Source organism: Scatophagus argus, chromosome 3 (genome assembly GCF_020382885.2).
Source record: "Scatophagus argus isolate fScaArg1 chromosome 3, fScaArg1.pri, whole genome shotgun sequence".
Classification (NCBI taxonomy): domain Eukaryota; kingdom Metazoa; phylum Chordata; class Actinopteri; family Scatophagidae; genus Scatophagus; species Scatophagus argus.
This window is the reverse complement of record NC_058495.1, coordinates 26,134,838-26,157,976: the sequence shown is the minus strand read 5'-3', so window position 1 is coordinate 26,157,976 and position 23,139 is coordinate 26,134,838. Positions and strand designations below refer to the sequence as shown.

General features: G+C 46.6%; 2 protein-coding genes across 4 annotated transcripts; both read left to right on the top strand.

The window, feature by feature from the left end:
* The first annotated feature begins 23 nt into the window (after positions 1-23).
* On the top strand, positions 24-11,380 carry rbl1 (retinoblastoma-like 1 (p107)). Its single transcript, XM_046385062.1, has 22 exons — positions 24-369; positions 1,995-2,128; positions 2,471-2,674; positions 2,947-3,011; positions 3,239-3,367; positions 3,488-3,651; positions 3,883-3,947; positions 4,067-4,241; positions 4,370-4,536; positions 4,705-4,817; positions 5,408-5,511; positions 5,887-6,024; positions 6,216-6,380; positions 6,468-6,624; positions 6,717-6,938; positions 7,167-7,372; positions 7,522-7,698; positions 7,849-7,920; positions 8,104-8,191; positions 8,883-9,034; positions 9,139-9,303; positions 9,633-11,380. Exons 1-22 carry the CDS (start codon positions 208-210, stop codon positions 9,825-9,827), a joined length of 3,219 nt encoding a protein of 1,072 aa, XP_046241018.1. The 5' UTR covers positions 24-207; the 3' UTR covers positions 9,828-11,380.
* Positions 11,381-13,828: 2,448 nt separating this feature from the next.
* tmem74b (transmembrane protein 74B) lies at positions 13,829-21,670 on the top strand. 3 transcript variants are annotated; one of them, XM_046385051.1, is made up of 4 exons: positions 13,829-14,238; positions 15,507-15,611; positions 15,930-16,202; positions 17,246-21,670. In XM_046385051.1, exons 3-4 carry the CDS (start codon positions 15,975-15,977, stop codon positions 17,873-17,875), a joined length of 858 nt encoding a protein of 285 aa, XP_046241007.1. In that variant the 5' UTR covers positions 13,829-14,238; positions 15,507-15,611; positions 15,930-15,974; the 3' UTR covers positions 17,876-21,670. The 3 variants fall into 3 exon arrangements, with proteins under 3 accessions (XP_046241007.1, XP_046241008.1, XP_046241006.1); XM_046385052.1 differs by lacking the exon at positions 15,507-15,611 and having other exon boundaries at positions 13,829-14,082; XM_046385050.1 differs by lacking the exon at positions 15,507-15,611 and having other exon boundaries at positions 13,830-14,238.
* Positions 21,671-23,139: the final 1,469 nt, after the last annotated feature.

Here is a 23,139-nt window from a genome sequence, read left to right as displayed (position 1 = left end):
TGCGCTCTTCTCGCCTGTGATTGGTCGCTGCCCTGCAGTTTTCGCGCCAACGCGCTGCATTGTGGGGATGGGTAGCGGAAGTCCGACGGTCGTGGGGAGGCTGTTGTTGTTTCTATTCGGACACGGGGGAGTCGTGTTTTGGTTTTTAGGATTTAACTCCGGGGGGACTTTAAAGTTGGCTGAAACGGAAACTCAAAGTTTGTACGAATGCGGGGCGAAGAGTCGTCGGATTCCGAGTCGGGGAGGATGGAGGAGAGTTCAGTCCGGAGGAGTTTGGAGACGTTGTGTCAGGAGCTGAACATGGACGAGCAGACCGCCACTGAAGCCATGGAGAACTTCACTGCCATATGGAACACGTACACGCTGGAGGTAAACCCGGTCCCCGGTGCTTGGTTCAGGCTTCAGTCTGAAGCTGAATTCACTGCGCCTGTTTTGTTGAAGCGTCCTGAACTTTCATCGGACTGTAAACTTCCCGCTGGGCTGAACACAAACTGTGAGCTTCAAACGTCGACTGTTTCGTTATCTGATCTCTGATTCTTCCGTTCAACGTTAAACCGTAAACCACTAATCTGTAACGTGCGTAACAGCCAGAGACCAACGCGGTTTTTCATCTTGTTTGCTTGTGAGCAGAAGCAAAGTGTTTACACTTCAGCGACGAGAAGTGGACTTTCAGTCTCCATGTGTTATTAAAACAGGTTGTTTTTCTGTCACTCAGCTGATCGGCTCAGTTACAGGAAACAAGTAAACATCACACGAGTTAAAGGGAAACAAGATATGACTGAACTGGAAAAGTAACATGACTGTCACCGATAAAAGCCCCCCTTTAAAAGAGGCTTAGAGCAGAAGCAGAGGTTTGCAAGGCGAGCGCTGATCACATTATTGATTACATCGTTGATTCCACGTGAGTGTCAGAGCAGCAGCAGGAAGCACAAGAACAGATGCAGAAACCTTTAAAAATGCTACGCAAAGCCACTCCGAACTGTGATGTAATCCATGAATAACAAACTACAGCTTGGCCTGCACTCAGTGGCCCTCCTGTTCGGTGCACCTGAGCGATCTGACACAGTCCAGTGCACCTGATCTTCCATAACGTGGCCTTGTTGTGGTGGCTGTAATGCTCAGTTCAGTACAGTCACGTGTCATCCTCCGCCCCCCTCATTACAGACGTTATGGGCTGCGTACAGGCAGACTGACATGTTATGACACGTCTGCCGTCTGACTGCAGGTATTTGACTAACCCTGGGACAGTGATTACATCATGGTCAGTGTCAAACACAGGGATCAAAGTGGCTTTACAGCCAGATCATCATGTCTTTACTCCATGGTGACAGATAGGAGGAGGAAGTAGCTGCAGCCACATGCTGCTTGAATGGCACTTTAGATCCCACTGCGTTTATCCACTTTGCTAACAGCTGCTTTGGTCCTGGGTCGTCCTGGGAGGACTGACGTGACCATCGTCAGTCACCGCGGTGCTAGAATAAAACGAGATGTTCATCAGAAACGATCTAGAGAAAATTTAAACTCATCTTTGACTTTGTTTGTTGTGTGTAGGTCAGTGACCACCACGGCACAGACAGTAATTAATCATGATGAACTGATAAACAGAAGATCCACAAGGCCGAACGCCTGCGCTGCATCATTCACACGATTATAATCGTGTGTGTTCTCAGTGTGATGTCAGTTAGTATCACGGTTATCATCGGTGCTGGTATGTCACCCCTGGAAGACAAAGTCAAATCATGTCGTATTGATCTGTTCTTCAGTTCACTGTCTGACTGTTTCAGCTGAAGTCGAGTGACTTAAAAAAGGTTGGTTTCAGACAGGAAGGAGTTGCTGTGACCTCTGGTGGACTGAAAGCCACACAGAACTTTCACTGAAGTTGATTTTTAACTCAAATATTCATCATGTTTCTGTTCCTGCAGCTTGTTATGCTCCTGTTGGTGTGCAGAAGTTTGTGTTTGTGGTGTGAAGTGGCCTGTTGTTTTACCGTGCAGGGGGAGGTGGTCCACTGGTTGGCCTGCTCGCTGTACGCCGCCTGCAGGAAGGGATCCACTCCCACAGTGGGGAAAGGCCTGATGGAGGGAAACTGCGTCTCCCTCACCAGGATCCTTCGCACCGCCAAACTCAGGTCGGCTCTCATCCCGTTCTTTAATAAACCATCTGTGCTGCTCAGCCTGAACTTCCTCTCCAGTAAATCCCTCAATGTCTTTAAAGTTCCACGACTGGTTCACTGATTTCCTTTCCGCCTCACACAGTTAATCACTGTGGTCAGAAATGCCAAGAGCTTAATCTTTGTCCTCCCAGATTAAGACAAAGAGTTTTCCCCACCTGATTTATTCTCCCCTCCTTGTTGGATCTGGTCTGCCTCGGCTCCTCTTGACTTCCATCTCTTTCTTACTTCATACCTTGTTGGTATCTTTTCAGTACTGAGGTCTTGGATTGTTGCTCACTTGTCTCCCCGTCCTCCCAGTCTGATCCAGTTCTTCTCCAAGATGAGGAAGTGGGCCGACATGTCCAACCTGCCGCAGGACTTCAGGCTGCGCATGGAGCGACTGGAGCGCAACTTTGAGGTTTCCACCGTGATTTTCCGCAAGTTTGAGCCCATCTTCATGGACATGTTTCAGAACCCGCAGGGAGGGGAGCCGCCACGGCAACCACGCAGCAGGAAGCACAGGCACGGCATGCACACACGCACACACACACGCACAGGCACGGCATGCACACACGCACACACACACACAGGGGTCCTCATTTCAAACCAATCAGCCCTTGCGTTGGTTGGATTTAGTTTTGTTGCTATACAAAATAGAATAAAATAGAAAATTAAAATTAAACCATTTTTACATATTTCACTCATCCCTTTGTCACCATGAAATGAAAAATGACTTGTATTTTAACTTGTAACTGTCTGTGTGTGTGTGTGTGTGTTTGTGTGTGTCCCTGCAGGCGACTCCCCTGTCACATCAGTGATGTGTTCAAGTTCTGCTGGACTCTGTTTGTTTACACCAAAGGTAACAGGAAACAAACCGAACACCTTCAAGACTCTGCTGTAGTTTTAATGGCCCACTTTACATCAACACATCATGTTTACGTTGTTCGTTAGAGTTTCACTAACAGTTATTTACTGGTTAATTATTGGCTTTTAAATTGTCAGAAAATTACTATAAAATGCTGGTGAAAGATTTTCAGTTTTTATATTCCAAAGAATATATTTGACTGTGTGTGTGTGTGTGAGAAGGTAACTTCCGTATGATCGGCGATGACCTGGTGAACTCGTACCACCTGCTGCTCTGCTGTCTGGACTTGGTGTTTGGGAACGCTGTGCTGTGTGCCAACAGGAAGGACCTCATCAACCCGACGTTCAGAGGTCAGGCTCTGTGTGTGCGTTCAGGCCGAGCAAACGAGTGAAATGACCGTTTGTGCCCTGAGCATGTAGGCTAAGTGTGTGTGTGTGTGTGTGTGTGTGTGTGTGTGTGTGTGTGAGCAGGTCTGCCTGCTCTGTACCGCGCTGACGGCCATGTTTGCCCAGACGAGCCTCCTCCCTGTGTGTTGGAACGGCTGTGCGAGCTGCACGACGGGCTGGTGGTGGAGGCCAAAGGCATCAAGCAGCACTACTTCAAGCCCTACATACAGAAACTGCTCCAGAAACAGGTGCTGACTGGATCCCGCCCCTCCACCCTCCCGTCTTACACCTGCTGTCCCCTTCACCATCAGAGCTTTGCTCATAGCTCCTTACCCCAAAACTTAGCTTGAACTTGTGGTGGGGGTTTTAATCACATGGAATCCAGATTTGAGTTGTTTTTGTTACTTGTCATCTGTCTGTTATTGTGAGCTCATATTTGTTCTCATCTAACATTTAATCATTTCATTTAATCCAATCAGATCCTGAAAGGCAGCGAGGAGCATTTGACAGAACTGTTGGATCCTCAGAACTTCATCGATAACAAGTAAGCCAATCAGAGGTCAGAGGTCACAGACTGGGAGGAGTTCCTGTCTTTAGCTCTGTCAGATTATGACAGATCAGAGATATTGTAGTGTTTATCTGTGTGTGTTTGTTTGTGTACAGTAAAGCCATAAACAGGGAGTATGAGGAGTACGTGTTGACGGTGGGAGATTTTGATGAGCGAGTGTTTCTGGAAGCTGATGCAGACGAGGAGATCGGGACCCCGAGGAAGGTCACCCAGGAACCATCTGCGAGCCAGATGACCACTCAGAACCACCTGCAACAACACGTAGAGAAGGTACACACACACACACACACACAGGCTTTATACAATACAGTCAAAGCAAACAACCAGAAAGATGATACAAACACACATACTGAAGAGTGGAGAATTGAACGTCTTTCTTTCTCCCTCTCTGTGTACAGTCTGGCTCTCTCGCCCCCTCCACCCCTCTCACAGGGCGAGTCTACCTGAAGGAGAAGGACCTGCTGGTCACGCCTGTCTCCTCGGCGACGCAGAGCGTCAGCCGGCTGCAGAGCATGGTGGCCGGGCTGAGGACGGCGCCCAGCGACCAGTTGATGCAGATCATCAGGTCAGTCCCTGTTCCTCCTCTCATCTGTTTGTTGCAGTCGATCCATGTGGAGGACACGGAGGACAGAGGAGACAAACCGTGAAGTGGATTTAAATGTAATGTCCTGAGTTGTCACTGTGCTGTCAATGTGCCGTTAATGTGCCGTGTGTCCTCTGCTGTTGACTGAAGGTCGTGTTCCAGAGATCCCACAGAGTCCATACTGACCAGAGTGAAGACGCTGGGACAAACCTTCAAAGAACATTACACCAACGACTCGGAGGACATGCCGGGCTCTCACATGGGTACAACACACACACACACACACACACACACACACACACACACACACAAACACACACACATTGAGGGTCACAAGGTTTTGCCTTCCCTCAGTCGGTCCTCCCACTGAACTGAATTGAAAATCTGTCTTCCTTAAGGCCTGATTATGATAATCTGGGGCAAAATGTTGTACAGTCTGTTGTACAGTTAGTCATGAACTATTTTTAAATTTAATTTACAGTTTTCAGTCTTTTTATCAAACATTTTCTGGTTTCAGTTTCTTAAATGTCAGGATTTGATGCTTTTCTTTGTCGTTTCTGACCGTGCCTGAACAGTCTTTGAGTGTTTGGGTTTTGAACTGGTGGTTGGACAAAAGAATCAGTTTGAATGCATCACTTTGGGCTCTGGGAAATGATTTGAGCATTTTTGTCATGCCTTTGACATTTTATAGACTTAAGGATTAATTGACTAATTGTGAAGGTGACTGCAGATTAGTCGTAATGTCGTAATGTAAACACAGCAGAACCTCTGTAGTAGTGATGCTTGCGTCTGGCAGGTCCGGGTATGAAATAAATGTTAAATAAAGTGATCTTTGTTTTGTGGTCTGTTTCAGACTTTGCCGAGAACCGTCTGAAGCTGGCTGAGATCCTGTACTATAAGATCCTGGAGAACGTGATGGTTCAGGAGACCAAACGGCTGCACGGCAAAGACATGAGCGTAAGCAGCAGCAGCCGCCATTTCTGTCTGTTCAGAGCGAAGCTACAGCTAGTTAGCTTAGCATAACAGCTAAGTTGTTATCAGCAGATTGACTCAGGGATACTCGGTCCACTTTTTTCTAAGGCTTATTATTTCAACCAGATGTGGTTAAAAGTTCAGAAAGAAGGAAGTAGGTGGACCGTTGAGTTAAAATTATTTTGTCACACTATTTCTCACACATAAGACTTTATTTGCTTTTAACTGCATTAAATTATTTTCACAGTTAGATAAAAAAATCAACAAGGAAACCAGTAAAACTTTGGTTTGATGTCTCCAGATGTGTTTGAGTGTTTGATTATTTGTTTTCTGTGTGTGTGTGTGTGTGTGTGTTGTCAGATGTTACTGGAGCAGGACATCTTCCACTGCTCCCTGATGGCCTGTTGTCTGGAGGTGGTGTTGTTCTCCTACAGCTCCCAGAGAACCTTCCCCTGGATCATCAACATCTTCAAACTGGCCCCATTCTACTTTTTTAAGGTCACACACACTCAAAAATCAACACACTTCAGGTTGTTTCTCTCCAGCCTGCACCTCCATACTTAAAACAAACTAGTTTGTATTTCAGGTGCCTTTGTGTTATTGAAGTAAAAATATATCACAGTTGACAGACAGCCTGTTATGAATGAAATGATATTAAACTGTGTTTGTGTGTGTGCGCGCGTGCACAGGTGATTGAGGTGTTTATCCGCTCAGAGGAAGGCCTGTCCAGAGACATGGTGAAGCATCTGAACCAGATCGAGGAGCAGGTTCTGGAGAGCCGAGCGTGGAGCGCAGACTCTGCCCTGTGGAGCGCCTTGCAGGCTGCAGGGAACAAAGTGCCCACAGTGGAGGAGGTCAGCAGGACACACACAACTCTGGAAGCTGTTTGCCTCTTTCCTTTTCTGTCTGTCTGTCTGTCTCATTGTCAGCTCTCTCCTCAGGTGAATTTTTCCTCCAGTCTTGACACGGGATCTGGTTCTGGTTCTGGTTCTGGTTTGGCCAGTGGAGGTCAGTCCCACCTGCCTCTGGTCGCCCTCTCTCCTATCATCCACCCCCGCATCAGGGAGTTCAGAACAGGCCTGGGCAGCGCACGCAAAGGTGGGAGTCCCGGTGCCGCCCTGAGTGGGTTTACGATGCTGAATGCAGGTGAACTACGATCAGCTGAGGTTTCTGTCTTCTTCTCCCTCCAGATGTTCCTCCATCTCCATTGTCGGTCCATGACCGGTACAGCTCCCCAGCAGCCGGCAGCGCTAAGCGGCGGCTCTTTGGCGACGACCCTCCCTCGTCGGGGGCGGCAGCCAGCTTCAGCCCGCTGTCGTCACCGGCCAAAAGGCTGACGTTCGGCTCGAGCAGCACGCTGAAGATCGGAGCACAGAACACCCAGACCACCGTCCTGAGTATCCCGCTGCAAGGTACACAACACACACACACACAGAAAGGAGCCGCTTAAAGTGAACACAGCTGGAAATGAAAGCCATTTGTCTGATTGTAATTCAAAGAGGAATTCCTCAGTCTGGATCCTCAGTCTCATGTCTGCAGAAGTGCCCTCAGATCAGGTCTCTGTGATCTGATCTGAGGTCACAGAGACCCGTTTGGAGTCAGACCCTGACCTCGGTGTGTGTTTGTGTGAACATCTGCAGGCATGAGTAACGACCGCACTATCACACTGATCCCGGTTTCGCCGTGCGACTCCTCTGGTGCCATCAACGCTCAGTTCCTGCTGACTGCCTCCCCGAGCCGCATCGCCTCCCCGAGCCGCATCGCCTCCGTGCCCATGACCTCTGACCCCCACACAGGAAGTGGTCGGCCGCGGCGAACCGGATCACTCGCTCTGTTCTTCAGGAAGGTGGGTACAACATTCACATCCAGAAACCTTTATTGTCCTCGCCAGTCTTTTTAAAGGTGATGTCAGTGACTTGGACGTCGTGTTATCTCTGCAGGTGGATGTTTGTCTTCTGACCAGCTCGTATCTTCTCTGTGTGTGTGTGTTTCCAGGTGTATCACCTGGCCAGTGTGCGTCTGAGGGATTTGTGTGTGAAGCTGGACATCTCGTCAGAGCTGCGAGGGAAAATCTGGACGTGTTTTGAACACACTCTGGTCCACTGCACTGACCTGATGCGGGGCAGACACCTCGACCAGCTGCTGCTGTGCAGCATCTACATCATATCCAAAGTGAGACAGCAAACACGTTCACCAAATGCTTCATGTTTCATGCCGCGTCGCCTCACAGGGGAACTCGTCTCTGGCAGCTGCTCTGAGGACCCGACTGCTGACAGAGAGCAGCCTTCTCTAAATGTTCTGTGGTTGCTTCCTTCCTAACAGATCACCAAAGAGACTCACACCTTCCACGACATCATGAAGTGTTACCGCAGCCAACCACAGGCCAGCAGCCATGTGAGACACACACACACACACACACACACACATCTGCACCCAGCGATTATTTTCATTATCATTTCATCTCCTATGTTTTTCACGATTAATTGATCTATTGTTTCGTCTATGAAGCATCAAAAAAATTTGAAAAATTCTTGTGTGTGTGTGTGTGTGTGTGTGTGTGTGTGTGTGTGTGTGTAGGTGTACCGCAGCGTCTTACTGCGTCACACTCCCAGAGAGCAGGTGGCTGATGAGAACATGGAGGTGGATCCTGTTTCGGGAGGCGAATGTAAGCTCACAGATGCTTCATGAAGTGCACACGCAGCAGAAACCGACCTGCTAATGAAGCTCCTTCTGCTGTCGGTTTCAGTGTGTTTAACCAAAAGTTTTGTCTGTTTCATCTGAAACACTGAATTACACCTTAACATGCAGTGAATGAGCCTGAAAGTCCAGTCAGTCTCCATCTTTCGCAAATCATTTGGAGAAAGTAAGACTTTGCTGTTACTCAAGAGGAAGAAGAAAATCTGTGCAACTTTTTTGTCCTGATAAGAACAAAAGTCTTGAAGTGGTCTTGACCCACAAGTTTGGAAACACTGACTTCAGGGAGTCTTGGCTACTCGTGACTGCCAACATTTTTATTATCAGTAATATTTGGTCTACTCGACTACAGACAGAAAAAGTTCCTCAGTCCTTTGAGGTTGTCACTCTTAAACTTTGCAGCTTTCTTCCACACCTGCTGAAGCTCAGGACCCGTTTGTTTGGACTTGCCTTAGGGTTAGGGTGCGATTTTGTGCGATTTTTCTGCTTTTATTGTGCTGATCTGCTCTGATCTCTGCTCTGCACGATTAATTGATTATTTATTATTAAGTCACAGATGAAGGTTCACTTGATCGATGAATCGCTGCAGCTTCTAACAAAACTGAGTTTCGGATGTTCAGATTTCATAAATCTGAAAACTGTTGATCCTCGTGTTTCATCAGCTGCAGAGAAAACCAGTCAGGCATCAGGAGAAGGAGAAAACGCCAACCAATCAGGGGAGGAGGAACGAGGTGACCTCATCCAGTTCTACAACGGCGTCTTCGTCGTGAAGGTCAAGAGCTTCGCACTGCGATACGCCACCAACGACAACCGGGTACGAAACAGCAGGACTCGCCGTGTAGATCAGAGCCCTGAACTCAGCGACTGCTCACGTAATGTGTGTGTGACTGTGTGTGTGTGTTGTGTTCGACCCTCCAGGCGGACGCTCCTCCTCTGTCTCCGTTCCCGTCGGTTCGGGCTCAGCCTCTGTCACCTCGTCGTGTCTCTCAGAGACACTCGCTGTACGTCTCCCCTCACAAGAACTCTGCAGGAAGCCTCACGCCGAACTCGTACACCTACAGGATCAACAGCAGCCCATCCAAGGCAAGAACACGCACGCACACGCACGCACACGCACGCACGCACGCACACACGTGGTTTTACTGCCAGCTGCCTGCATGTTCTGGAAAAGTCTCTCATGTATGTTGGATCAGTTCCCAAAGCATCATCACAATGCAAAGTCTGTGAGCGTCAAAATGAAATCTTCTTATCTCTGCTGCTGTGTGTGTGTGTGTGTGTGTGTGCGTGCGTGCGTGCGTGCGTCACACCGGCGCTCGTTTGACTGACTGAAAGTGAATTTTGTGTTTGTGTCCCCCTTCCTGTTGGCACTCCTTCACTTCCTGCTTCTTCGCGTTCTGTCGCCGCTCATGCAGGAGCTGTCAGACATCAACCGGATGATCCGGCAGGGCTGCGTGAGCAGGAAGCGGGCCTTCACCATGGAGGGGGACGTGATGATGTCATCAGCGTGCGACTCCCCCAGCAAGAGGGCGTGTCCGGAGAACGGCAGCAGCCCGGACGTGCTGCTGAAGCGCCTGCAGGACGTCGTGTCGGAGCGGCAGAGCCACTGAAGACTCAAAGCCTCAAGGTCCAGAACTGTTGGTCCCAGTTAACAGCAGGAGGAGACTTTTGTCCCTCCGTTATGACCTGAGGGTCAGCAAATAACGGCAGCATTCGTGTCATTCAGTTTCATCCAAAGCAGCTCGTAGTTCCACTTCGAGTCCCAAGCACAAACGTCTGACTTTGTTACGGTGATGATGTGTCCGACCTCAGGGACGGCCGACGCCATTCGCAGAGACGCTTCACTTGTTTCACGTTTCCGCTCGGTTTAATCTCCGCTCTGTGCTGCACTCAGTGGGATTAAAGTCTTTAATCCCACGTGGTTTGTCAGAGCCGCCCTGCTGAGCGTCGCGGCTCAGGCAGGTTTTCAGGCTGTGTGCAGTTTACCCTTCAGTCACTTAAAGGAGCATTTCGCATGTTTTTATTCACTCACTAACAACGTGATTAAAACACCGCGTTGGCCTGAACACAAGACAACTCTGATTAATCGATAACGGCGAGTTCTCCAGCACCTGTTGTGGGAGAAACACCTCTGAAGACACTAACGTTTTTCACAGGAAGCTGAAATACTTCCATGACAGCAGAATGTGAATCCTGAAATTATTTTTTCTGGCACTTTGTGAGATGTTAACCAAACGCTTTTAGACCCGACTCTGACATACCATAAACAGACAAATTACCCACAATTCCACACTCCGACTGAAGGAGCTGCTGTCACTGCTGACCCCCTGCAGGGTCACAGCCACTCGTTCGGTTCGGGTCCCCGCGGTATAAACTCGTTACCAGCTCGCAGTCGGACGACCTTCGTCAGGCTTTCCTCACATTTTACTGGAGTGCAAATCGAAAATTGCGTTGCCGTGACAACAGTGCAGCGAGCGTGTTTTTATTGACGATCAAACCTCCCGCTGTGGCTGTGTTGGTGTGTTTTCTGGTCACGCGCACACACAGAAACGACAGTATTGAAACTCACACTGGAGACTTCAGGGATTACAAAAAAGTTGGGATGTTTAAAAAGATTAGACAAACAAAATCAGTCAAACCCCAAGTGTGTGTGTGTGTGTGTGTGTGTGTGTGTGTGCGTGTTTGTGTGTGTGTGTGTTTGTTCTTTAACAGGATGTGACAAATCAGGCTCTGTTGTACATTTTAAACACGTCCTCTTCAGTATTTGCTGGTCTCCACTTTTAGAAAAGAGTTTATTATGAGGGAAAACTAATTTTATTCTTTTACTAAATAATTTTAGCGTTTGCTTTTAATCTGTGCTTTCTGTGGTTATGAACCACTCGATGTTGTATGATGCTGTAATGACTTCATGCAGATGAGAAAGTGGTCCGTCTGAGCAGCGTTTGTGTGCCCGAGTGTGTAGTATCTACACAGTGCGACTCCACACGGGTCCTCGTCTCCTGTTGTGTTCACGGACCGTTTGCTAAAAGCACAGCGACTAAACGTGAGAATACAGTAAAAAGCAGTCTGTAGCAAAAAGCAGCAGGGGAGAAGTTTGTGTCACTTTGTATTTTCTACAAACAAGAAATTTGTACAATAAAACTTTCTCTGAGCCCCCAGCGTTCATCCGTTTCACTTCTTCATGTTCGGTTTGTTCAGTGGATTCAACTTGACTGTCAGACGTTAAGTTATCGATGTGATTCAGACCTGAGAATCTGCTGATGAAAAACACTTAACAGTTAAGTTTAACTAGCGGTTAGCCATGTTTAACCACAACTAAACAGTCTGCTTTACCAGCTCATTAAAGTTAACTTGCATGTTAATTGGTTATAGGAGTTATTTTTTACCTTTAAACGCATGGTTCAATAAAATGTAGATAAAGTATGAAACTTCCGGTCTTGTTATGTAATTATTAATTGTTGTGCTGTCCTCCACGTGGAACAGAATCGGAAGTGATTATTCACTCAGACTTCAGCTGCCTTTGGGAAACGTCAGCGCGATAACGAGCTCTCCCATTGGCTGCCGCAGACGAAGGTGTTTCCCCCGCGTGCGGGCGTACGCCGATTGGTCGCTGGTTCCCCACCTGCTTGTTGCCATGACAATACACCTCTTTCAGCAGTTTGATTGAATCAAAGCGATGTCTCCGTCCGAGATGACTCAACTTGGACAACAGAAACGTGGAGGAGCCGCGAGGTTTGAAATCAGCTGATCAGGAGGCCTGAGGGAGCCTGATGGTCTGCATGTTGTGGGCAGAAACAGAAAATCAGATTTATATATTTTTTTACAGCCGTAAAAGGACACGAGGTACCAGGATGTACGCGACTTAACATCACCTGAAATGTGTTTTTCAGGTGGTATTTGTGAAGCTGTCTAAACCCTTTTGAAGTGTTGTCAGCGCAGTAAAGTTGAGTTTAGTGTAATTTGCATTTTAATTTTTAATGTCAACAGACGAAGTGCCTTCAGTGCCTTCGCTTTTCGTTTTTCATTCATTGTTGTATTGTGTGAATCTCGTCACGAAGTGGAAACGGAGACTCAGAGGACTGCAGCAGGTCCTGGGTGGGGACTGAAACAAACCCAGAACGCCTCGTGTCCTGGTGATTATGACATCCCTTCCCTCCGTCCCGTTAGACTGAACACAAAGGCCTGATCTAAAATTAGCCCGGCTCAGTATTTAGGCCGCCTCTGTCAGGGGCTGCCAGTGAATCTGCAGAAAAGCCTCTCGGTGGTTCCTCTTCAGGTGACCTCACGTCTGCACAAGGTGAGCGCGCGTAATCTGAGGCCGCCGTGACGCGAGATTATTGGACGTTTCACGGCCGGATGCCTTTTACACGGATGACTTCTCGCCGACAGCCGGTGTTCACTTATCTGTCGGTGGAAACCAGAGAAAACCTTCCTGCGGGTGATTTGTGTTGTCAGGAGCTTCTCTGACACCATTTGTTCTCATATGAGTTCCTGCCTTTTCAACCGTCTGCCTCACGAGTCGTGTGGACTTCCTGTCCACCAGCCTGACCTCCTCGTGTCGGCCTAGTCCTGTTTACTACCTTATTCGTATCACACAACATTTCGACTGGAAGCCTTGTTGCTGGTCTCCATCAGTCGCTCCAGACTGAATTGTCACACAAATACTGAATGATTTCAACGTGATTTGGTTCAGATATTAAAGGTCCCTTTGGGGATAAATTAGTATTAGTGTAGGATATCCTGATCGGATCTGATTGAGAACTTGAGGACACACATTTGAAGTCTGTTTGACTCTAAATGGGAGCATAATTTACAACCCGAACATCACGCTGTACTGAAAAAGACTTGAAATTATCGACTGAGGCCAGAAACTCATCAGGACACTGTTCACTGAAGTCTTGATTCAACTGAGAAACCGACTCATTTTCTCATAAGCATACATGCAGTCGGACTTCTTTTTGAAACCAGTGAACGCGCCTCCTGCTGGACATTAGGAAGGATGCTGGTTTTGAGTCTGCATCGGCCTCTTGGTGTCCACAGCAGGGCGATAGTAACGTTACGTGGTTAACGCATGGACCTGAGAGGAACACGTTTACTCGTGTTGCCGCGGTGCATTCTGGTCTGAACGTTGTTTAACAAAAACACTACTCTTGCCGCGTGACATTTAGTCATGTGATAACACACACGAGAAACGTTCACGTGTTGCCATGGTGACGGGCATGGCTTCTCTGTGGAGGTTATGGTCTTCGCACCGAGTGATTCATCTGTAACCTTGAATCCAGTTTCTGCGTGGAAGTCAAATCCTGAAATGTTTGTCGTCGGGTTGCAGGGTTTTGTTTTTTGTTTTTTGTAATATAATTATTAATATTTTTTTGGCCAGATGTTGCTGTTCAGGTCTGATATGAGCCTCCAGTCAACAGCTGCTCCCTGAGTTGTAACATTTAAAAATACAAATTGAAATTAAAAAAGTAGAAGGATCGCTTCCAGAGTTGGCTCTGATATGTTTGGATCACAGTCAGAATGTCGCGGCTGCTAAAGGTGGAGTTCAGTTCCCTCACTGTTCAGCAGTTTGATCAGTAATAACATTATAGTTAATTAGCTAAACATGTAGTGGACTAACATCTGACGCCGAAATGTGGTGGAGGTTTTTCAATACCTCAAACATGTACTTAAGTACAATACTGCAGTAAATGTAGGCTATCCACCACCGGGTGTGTGTTGCTGTGCAGCCATCGCACAACTGAATTATTTGTTTAGCTTGTTTATTTCTTCATGTTTGTGTGTTTGTGTCTCCCGGGACTCTGACAGACGCCACCAGCTCCTCAGACACCAGCGGGGAGAAACCACAGGCTGCCTTTGCGCATGGTCAGTTTCACCCCCGTCCTCCCCCCACCCTCTCTCTCCCTCCCTCCCTCCCTCTCTCTCTCTCTCTGCATCCTCCTCACACATGATCCAGCAGCATCCATCTCTCCGGATGTCCACAGCCGTCTGAGTCCCGCCTGGTCGCGGCATCAGCACCAGGTAAGACCCCGCTGTCGGTCCGGTCACTTTCCGCTCTTCTCTCCGTCCTCTCATCGATATCTCTGCAGATGATCGATGCAATCGGCCATGTTTCCTCGGCTTCAGCGGGGAGCGGGGTGGATGCTGCCTGCCTGCCTGGATACCGGATCCATCCCCGGTGTTTTCCCTCCGGAGAAATGGGCACTTGTGTTGCTGGGTCGCGTATCATTTTCACTGTGGATGAGATTAGCCTTTGAGTCCGTCGGTCCGTGTTATCAGCCGTCGGGTCGGGATAATGGATAACGTGTCAGTGTCGGTGTGGTTCTTATCTGTGCCGGCTCATCCTGATCTTATCTCTCCTACACACGCACACACACACACACACACTCGGAGTGTGTTGGTCCAGCTTTTGGCAGTTTGGCGCATCACAAGGTCACGGTGATGGTGACGGCCGGACACCTTGTCCTCGATGTGGTGATAAATGGAAACTGTGTCAGTGGGCAACTTCAGCCTGGAGCTGAGATTAACCAGCTGTGGAAACAAAACAAACCGACGGGAGGTTAAACGAAAAGATTAACCCAAGTTAGGCATCTTCTGTGTGGAATTCCACCTCAGACTTGATGAAACGATCGGAGTGTGTCAGGAGATCTTCGCCTTGCCGTGAAGGCTCCAGTCATCAGCCTGTGTTTAATATTCACACGGGCTTCTGGTTGTAATAGCGAACCCGCGGGGTTTGAGCGCACGCAGGCGCCTGGAATGCGCATGAATACGGTTCACACCTGGTTCACACCCACACTGACACCCAGGTGTGAACCAGGCGCAGACTCAAAGGCACCGAAAGAAAACCTCAGCGGACAAACAGCTGGAGGGCAGATGTAGCACTTGTCTCTGCGCTGTTTTGTTTTCAAGCACCTTTCATCGTCCTCATGTGAGGTGTGTGTGTGTGTGTGTGTGTGTGTGTGTGTGTGGTTCGCACCTTGATGGTTCTGTCAAGAAGAACAAGAATAAAAACCTCTCTGACAACTGCTCGAATTTTAACGATGTGACGGTGGTGAAGTTTTGAGACATTCACTCAGGTGGTGCGACCGCAAAACTCTTACTTTATCATGAAGTCCCCCGTGGCGAAAACCACAAGTCAACACGGTGAACTTAAAGAATCCACATTAAAAGTAGTCATTATGTGAAATGGTCCCACGCAGACGAGTGCGTTCATCAATGTGGACACAGATAAGCAGCATTTTAAAGGTCCAGTGTGAAGGATTTAGTGGCATCTGGTGGTCTGGTTGCAGATGTGTAGGGGAGGCTGGTTTGTCCTTTCTGGGCTCCTGTAGAAACACTACGGACTCTGTGGAAGAAGATTTGCTCCGCCCATGGAGATAAAAGCTCATTCAAAGGTAAAGAAAGTACAACAGTTATCAGTTTCAGGTGATTATCTATCAATAAAAACTAATTATCAATATTATGTCCCACTCCTGCCAATAAGCCCCCCAAATCCTGCACACTGGAACTTTAATGCTGAGCTAAACCTTAACAACTTTGTGTACGTGTTTTGTAGACTGATCATACTGTATGTTTTGCATATTAAATCTTGATCTGAAAAGTAAACCCATTTATAGTCCAGCATAAAAAACTACCATCGCCAAGTGTAATTCACTGCTGACCACCAGGTACAATCTCCTGTCCCTTCAGTCGTTACCTTTTCTGTATTTAAGTGAGGATAATGCAGAGTGGAGGGACTGGGAAGACATGAGCGCTGGATGGAGTCCTCTTCCAACGCCGTAGAGCTCCGGGAGCTGCGGGGCGGCGGAGCCCGGCGAAGCGTGTCTCCGACGCCGGCCTCAGCGCCCTGGACAGCGTCCACCGTGTGCTGCGCCACCCGAGGCTTCGAGAACGCATCGTACCAGCAGGACGAGGAGCATGACCACCAGCAGCAGGGGGCGACAGTGTCAGCAGGTTGCCCGCCGTCATCTTCAGGCCCCAGCAAGGCAAGTTTATTCTTGTTTGGTGTTTACTTTCGTTTTATCAACGTTCGTTTGTCAAAAAAGCCACAAATTAGACTTGAGATGGGACACGGGCCAAACCAAAAACTCAAAGTACACGTCAAATAAGTTTTTCCCAGAGTTGGTTTCTGTCATTTTAGGAGGTTCTTATCACACTGATGTTTGTTCAAGTGTGACCAGTTTGGTTTTAATTTGTTATTTGATGCTATAAAAAGGGGCTGAAACATCATGACTGACAGCTGAGCGCCGCTCCTGATTGGGTCAGACGGATGTACAGGCGGGAACCCGATACCACCCAATCCCTACTGCACAGACTCTGGCTCCAAATGACATCACCATCATCAGAACAAGATGGCAGCATTTATATTCACTTTTAAACAGCGAAAGGAAGCTGAAACGTGTCGTCCATCTTCGTATACAGTATGTCAGTGTCGTGAACATGTGGGCTTGAAAGAGACTTTTGGTTTACTTCCACATACACTAAAACATCCAGAACCGCCACTAACAGAGAGTTTTAAACGATTATCTGTTCTCCATGACTCCGCACTGTAAGCAGTCCAAAATCCCAAATACAAGCTTATGCTAAATCCCAAGATAAACAAAACCTGATGGACAAGATAAGCAGGACAGAAGCAGGTCGTGGAGCTAACGTGCCGCTGAAAAGCCCTGAAGGTCCACACAGACTGAAGTCTTAACTTCAGCCGGGGAGGATCACATAAAGGATCACACAGGGCTGTCATCACATGTCAGAGGACTCAGTGAGGGATTAACGTCTGAGGAAAGACATATCATGACAGAGCAAAAACATGAACAGAAAACACAATAGGCTGGGAATCTTTTATCCTGTGGCTGAAGTTTTCACTTCTGCTCTCATTTATTTTGTCTGCTTGATTCTTTCTGCTTGGTTTTCTGTGTCTGTCTCCACCAATTCTTGGTCAGTGTTGAGTTCGTCCTCATTTCTTTTTTTGTCTTTATCTTTCCTTCCTTTACATTCTTTCTTTCTTTCTGTCTTTCTGTCTTTCCTTCAGGGGGAGCAGCAGCAACAGGAGCTCTCTCCACAGTCGTACGATGAGGAGGAAGGAGGAGCAGGACAGGAGGACGGCCAGGACTTCACTGAGTTCAACCCGACTGATGACCACTCTGCAGATTACGGCTTCATCTTTGCCCTGGTTTTCCTGGTGAGCGGGATCGTCCTGGTGGTCATCGCCTACACCATCCCCAGAGAGGCCAAAGTCGACCCGGACTCCGTGTCAGCCCGCCAGATGGAGAAGCTGGAGATGTACTACGCCCAGCTTGGCTCCCACCTGGACAAGTGCATCATTGCAGGCCTGGGCCTGCTGACCCTCGGGGGGATGTTCCTGTCTGTGCTGCTCATGGTGTCCATCTGCCGGGGCGAGATGTACCGACGCCGGGCGGCCTTTGTTCGACCCAAGAGGACTTACGGCTCCATCAACCTGAGGATGAAGCAGCTGGCGACCGGAGAGGCAGGAGGAGGTGCCGGCGGAGATGGAGGTGAGGAGTTTTTAGTGGAACATGCAGACGAGAGGAACAACATACAGCCAGATCCTTGCCGGGAATCCAAAACAGAACCAGGACCAAGGAGGCATTCACCTCCAGCTGCCTCTTCCTCTTCAGCCACTGGACATGGAGTTGACTAGCCGTACCTTTGCTAGGCGACTGATTTGCCTTCCTCTGAGTGAGCACTCAGTTGCAAAATGGGGATGCAAAATGGTGCAGGTCCCCCATTTGTGCTGACAGGAGAAGCACATGTTGAGCACAAGGCTCTCAGCCGGAGCGACCCAGCTTTAACCCAACATTCTGGGATGAACGTGATCTAAGTTTATGGGATATTTATTCAATCATAAGGGATGTATTACTTAACAAAGGAGGGCTCGATCCTATAGAGGAAGGGAGGTAAGCCAATGCAAGAGTGGAAAAGAGCACATTAGGAGATGAATGGTTGTATATCAAAGATTACAATTCCAATATGAATCCATGGTATGTTAATCAGAGACTGAGTTTTACAACAAAGGGAAAGCACATTGTGTCCGATGGCTCTGGAGTTTGGTCTCCACTGCAGAAAGCAAAATCACCACTTTATTTATTAAGTCCAGTGTTGATGCTCAACATTTAAACCTATTCACAATCACAGGATTAACCTCAGCACAGACAGTAAATGTCTGTCTTGACCTGTACAGTCACTGGACAGAAAACAGCAGTGTCTGACTGGACTGTCTAAATAAAGTGTGATGGGAAAGTGTGATGATGACCCCCCCACCCCCGCAAATAAACAGAGGCAACACTTCTGAAAGTAGTATTTCTAGTGGGACATTTAAACCCAACAGCAACAGCATCTGCAATAACTGAACTGTACAGAAGATGAAGCATAGAATCATTTTAAAACTGAACCCCAGTTGTGTCACCACCCACCCTCAGCAACCTGCAGGAAACAAAATGGTACATTCAACTTAAACCTGCACTGAGCAATATTTTTGATGGCTGAGTACGTGGATCTGTGCAGACCACACAGAGACCACAGGTTTTAATTTGGTTCTTCATCCAACCGCTTCCTTTTAATACTGTGACTTTACTGACTTTAATCCCTAAAAATTCATCAAAATATTATGTGTGCTTCTTGTAAAACTACTATTAATATTACTCAAGATTTCTCACTTGTAATTGCTAATGGTGGTGCTAAAGGTGCTTTCAGACAGCGAGCGGTAGCAGTTATCAGCATATCAGCTTGAGAAGCCATTTGCACGCTGCAGCGTTAGCAAATTTTTTCAACTAAAAGAAGCTTCAGCGTGCTTGAAAAGTCACCAAATGAAGCCACATGCAAATTTGTATAATTAAATGCATATCAGAATGTGTGTTGGTAAGAGATTCTCTCTAAAGACGCCCATAAAACCGACTCAAACTCTCTCATGACTCCAGTCTCACAGATAAATTGTATTAAAGGGTTTGTGTTTTATGTCTATGTTATTAAGAGAAAAAAGAATCGGCTGATATATTGTTATCAGATGAGCAGCGATATTCGCATTGGCGTCAAACATCCAAAATCAGTCAACTGCTAACTTAACTGTAGTGCACAAGAACAAAGTGAAGTATGGAATACAAGAGCAGCTTATTCATTATTAGCTTGATTTGTTGCTACAGATATCTTCAAAGTCACCAAACCTGGTGAGGTTGTTAAGCTACAGAGGTGCTGAAAGGTTCTGTTTTCTGAGTCTTTGCGCCCCCTTGTGGTAAAAAAAAATCTCAATGCAGCTTTAATATGTGACAAAATATTTAGCTGTTCTGAAAATGCCTGAATTTAAAGAACAAAAGTGCACAATGAAAGTAGACTATAAGGAAATACAGTAAGAGAAAATTAGAAAGGAACGATGAGAGGAGACTGGAAGGTGCAGAACTGACATGAGTCACTGTTAAGAGGCTGACTCACATTACCCAGAAGACATTGCACCAGCAGTCCAAGAGCTCCTCTACCCTCTCAAATGTTTTGATGTTGGTCATCACAAATAATTTTGTTTTTGTCCTCCCCTTGAAGTTCTTTTGTATTTTTTTCCTCCTCAACACATCTGGGATGAAAAAGATTTTGTTGCAGCATCATGGTTGCAAATTGATTCTGTTTTAATCACCGTGGAAACCAGATGAAATGAATTGTTTTCATCACAGAAATGTTTTAACCAGGCTAAATCAATTCCTGAGCGACCACACTGGCTCATGTAGCGAATCACAGACAGCTGGAAAATATGACTAATTTTGCAAGTGACACCACTAGACAAGATAATTAGTGAAGGGAAGACAGAGTTTAACACTTTCACTGCTGGATGTATTTACAAGCACATGAAATGTTTTTCTTCTCATATTCATAACCCTGAACTCCCAGAGTACCGTGTCACATGTCCAGTGTCTTCAGCTGCATCCCCAAAAACTGTTGCCTCATGTTTACTAATCAGCAATTTCTGCTGCAGATAGACAGCCACTATTATCACCTTTAAAATAATATTTACCTGACATTTAAAGGTACTGAGTGTTTAGTGTATAAAACTAGCCTTTGCTACATGCTGTAAAAAGAAACCACACAATCCCAGTTACAGTGACCTTCACTGAAGTTAAATTCAAAATGAACAAAAAACTAAATTATTCAGAAGTGTGCTTGAAATAGCAAAGCAGTAAATTGAAGGGGTCAGGGTGTCTTCTGAGTCCTATTATATCTATCTGACTGAAGCAGCTGGTTTTGACTGGAATGAGCCTTTAACGATGCAGCGCTTACTTATTTGTATTATATGTAAACAGACGATATTTATGTGATGTAAGGACACAATATGCCTTAATGAACAAACACAGACACTGTTAATTAATTGTGTGTACGTAAATATTATTATGCTAATGTATCAAGGTCTGTGCAGTGAGGCAATTAGCCAAGAGTAATGTAGCTACACACACACACACACACACACACACACACACTCACACTAAAATGTCCTCACAAGGCAGCGTGTGGCTCAATATTTGTGAGGACGTCTTGAGTCTTATTGATATCCAGGCACGCTGGCATACTTACCTTAATTAGTATGTCAGCTATAGTGTGTCAGATACATTCTTATTTCACAGTACAAATATACTGTATATACTGTATACTACATGTAGACGTGTCGGATGTAGAGGACCAGCAAAAGCTAAAGTGCACAAACCAAATACGCAGTGCAGGTATGCAAAACAGGGGGACTTAAGTTGGACCAGTTTCTTCCTTTCTGTTAGCTGCTTCATAACGTCAGCAGCCTGTTCACCACAGCTTGATGAAAACAAACCAAACCAACAAGCAACAGCTGGACAGCTGAGCTTCAGTAATGAACATTCAGACTAATTACATGACAAACACTTTATACCATTTACAAACAATTATTTTCATTATTCTTTTAATCTCGGGCTGCAGCCGGTGATTGACTGCTGATTGACTTACTAACTGATACACTACGTAGTAGAGATATACACCAAGTAAATCACAAACGTGAATGATGTCATAATTGATGATTAGAAATGAACACCAAACGTCCCTGAAATATTCTGGAGAAAACGAACAGATTACTTAATCTCACCGTGATTTAATTTACTTCCTGGTCATGTGTTCAAGACACCTGACAACCACAGTGTCCATTAAAGACATCAGAAATACCACGAAGTCCACGGAGCTCAGTAGTGTTCTATGATCTCTGGTTACCCTTGTGTCAAAGACTGTCCTGTTTCTGGACAGCCACAGGTTTGGTCCCTGCTGCAGTGGGTCTCTGCCGAGGTGTCCTTGAGTAAAGAGGAGACGTTTCTGGGGCCACATGGGGCCAGATGTTTGGGCTCTTGTTTTGACTGGATGTGTTTCGTGTTTGGAGAAAGTGCTGTGATGTTCCAGTGTCAACGAGCGTAGATGTCTTCTGAATCTGTTTTACTCTGGGTTCATTTTGTCAATGTTTAATCCGCTCATGAATGTAGAAAATCAGATGTGCACCACACACACTGATTGGGCGGGAAACAACCTCTTAGAGCTGAATTAACTCTTCCAACAAGACTTCACTTCCTAATCCCACTTCTAATGCAAGTCTTGGAGTTAAATATTTTAGCCAAGTCTACAGCGAAGTCTGAAATTATTCATACCCCTGGTAAATTTTGACTTAAAGTTACTTGTATACAACCAGAAAGTTTTTTCTTATTGGGAAGTGACACAGGCTTCTCCCAGAAGACAATAAGACCATGTACAAGAAGCAGCACTGTGGAAAACATTTGAACAACAAGTGGCGTGTCCAAAATTATTCATACCCTTTGCAAACTGTCTCAGTGTATGGGAACATCCAAAGTTCTGTACCAATCCAAATAGCCCAAGCTGTTCTGAAGCTTCCTAATTAGACTGATTCATTGGGAACAGCTGTTTTAATCAACTCAGCGGGTGAACAGCAGCAGCTCTGCAGTTGGTTTGGACAGTCATGGCTCAGATAAAGGAGCTCACTGAGGACCTGTGGCTGCTCACAAGTCAGGAAAAGGCTGTAAGACCATATCTAAATGTTTAAACTTCCACTGGCTACAGTGCAAAGTATTATTAAAAAATACAAGAAAATCTCAGAGGACCTGGTCGGAAGCCAAAAGTGACACCTGTGCTGGCCAGGAGGATAGTGAGAGAGGTGAAAAAGAAGGACCACCACCAAGGCCATCCTGGTGAATCTGGGCTCTGCTGATTGTTTGGCCACAATGATGCATCCTTTATTTGGCATGAAAAGGAGAAGCCTTCAACCCTAAGAACAACACCCCCCCCCCCCCCGTCAAACATGGTGGTGGGAGCTGAATGCTTTGGGGGTGTTTTTCAGCCAGTGGACCAGGAAACCAAATCACAGTAAAGAGCAACACACCAAGATTCTCAACAACAACATCAAGCACTCTGCAGGGAAACTTGGCCTTGGGAACCAGTGGACATTTCAGCACAACAACGACCCAAAACACAGCAAAATGGTGAAGAAATGGTTAGCGGACAACAACGTTGACGTTTTGCAGTGGCACAGCCTGAGTCCTGACATGAATCCAATTGAGAATCTGTGGAGGGAGCTAAAGATCAGGCTGATGGCAAGGAGACCCTCCAACCTGAAAGAGTTGGAGCTGAATGGGCAAAAATACCAGTGGAGACATGCCAAAAGCTGGTCAACAATTATGGGAAGCGTTTGATTGCTGTAATAGCCAATAAAGGCTTTTCTATTGAGTACTGAGAAGGGTATGAATAATTTTGGACATGTCACTTTTTGTTCAAATGTAAGTAAAAGCTGAGAAATATTTTTTTCCACAATGACGCCTCTTGTACATCGTCTTATTGTCTTGTGGGACACGCCCGTGTCATTCCCAAACAAGAAAACATTTGCTGGTTGAATAAAAGTAACTTTAAGTC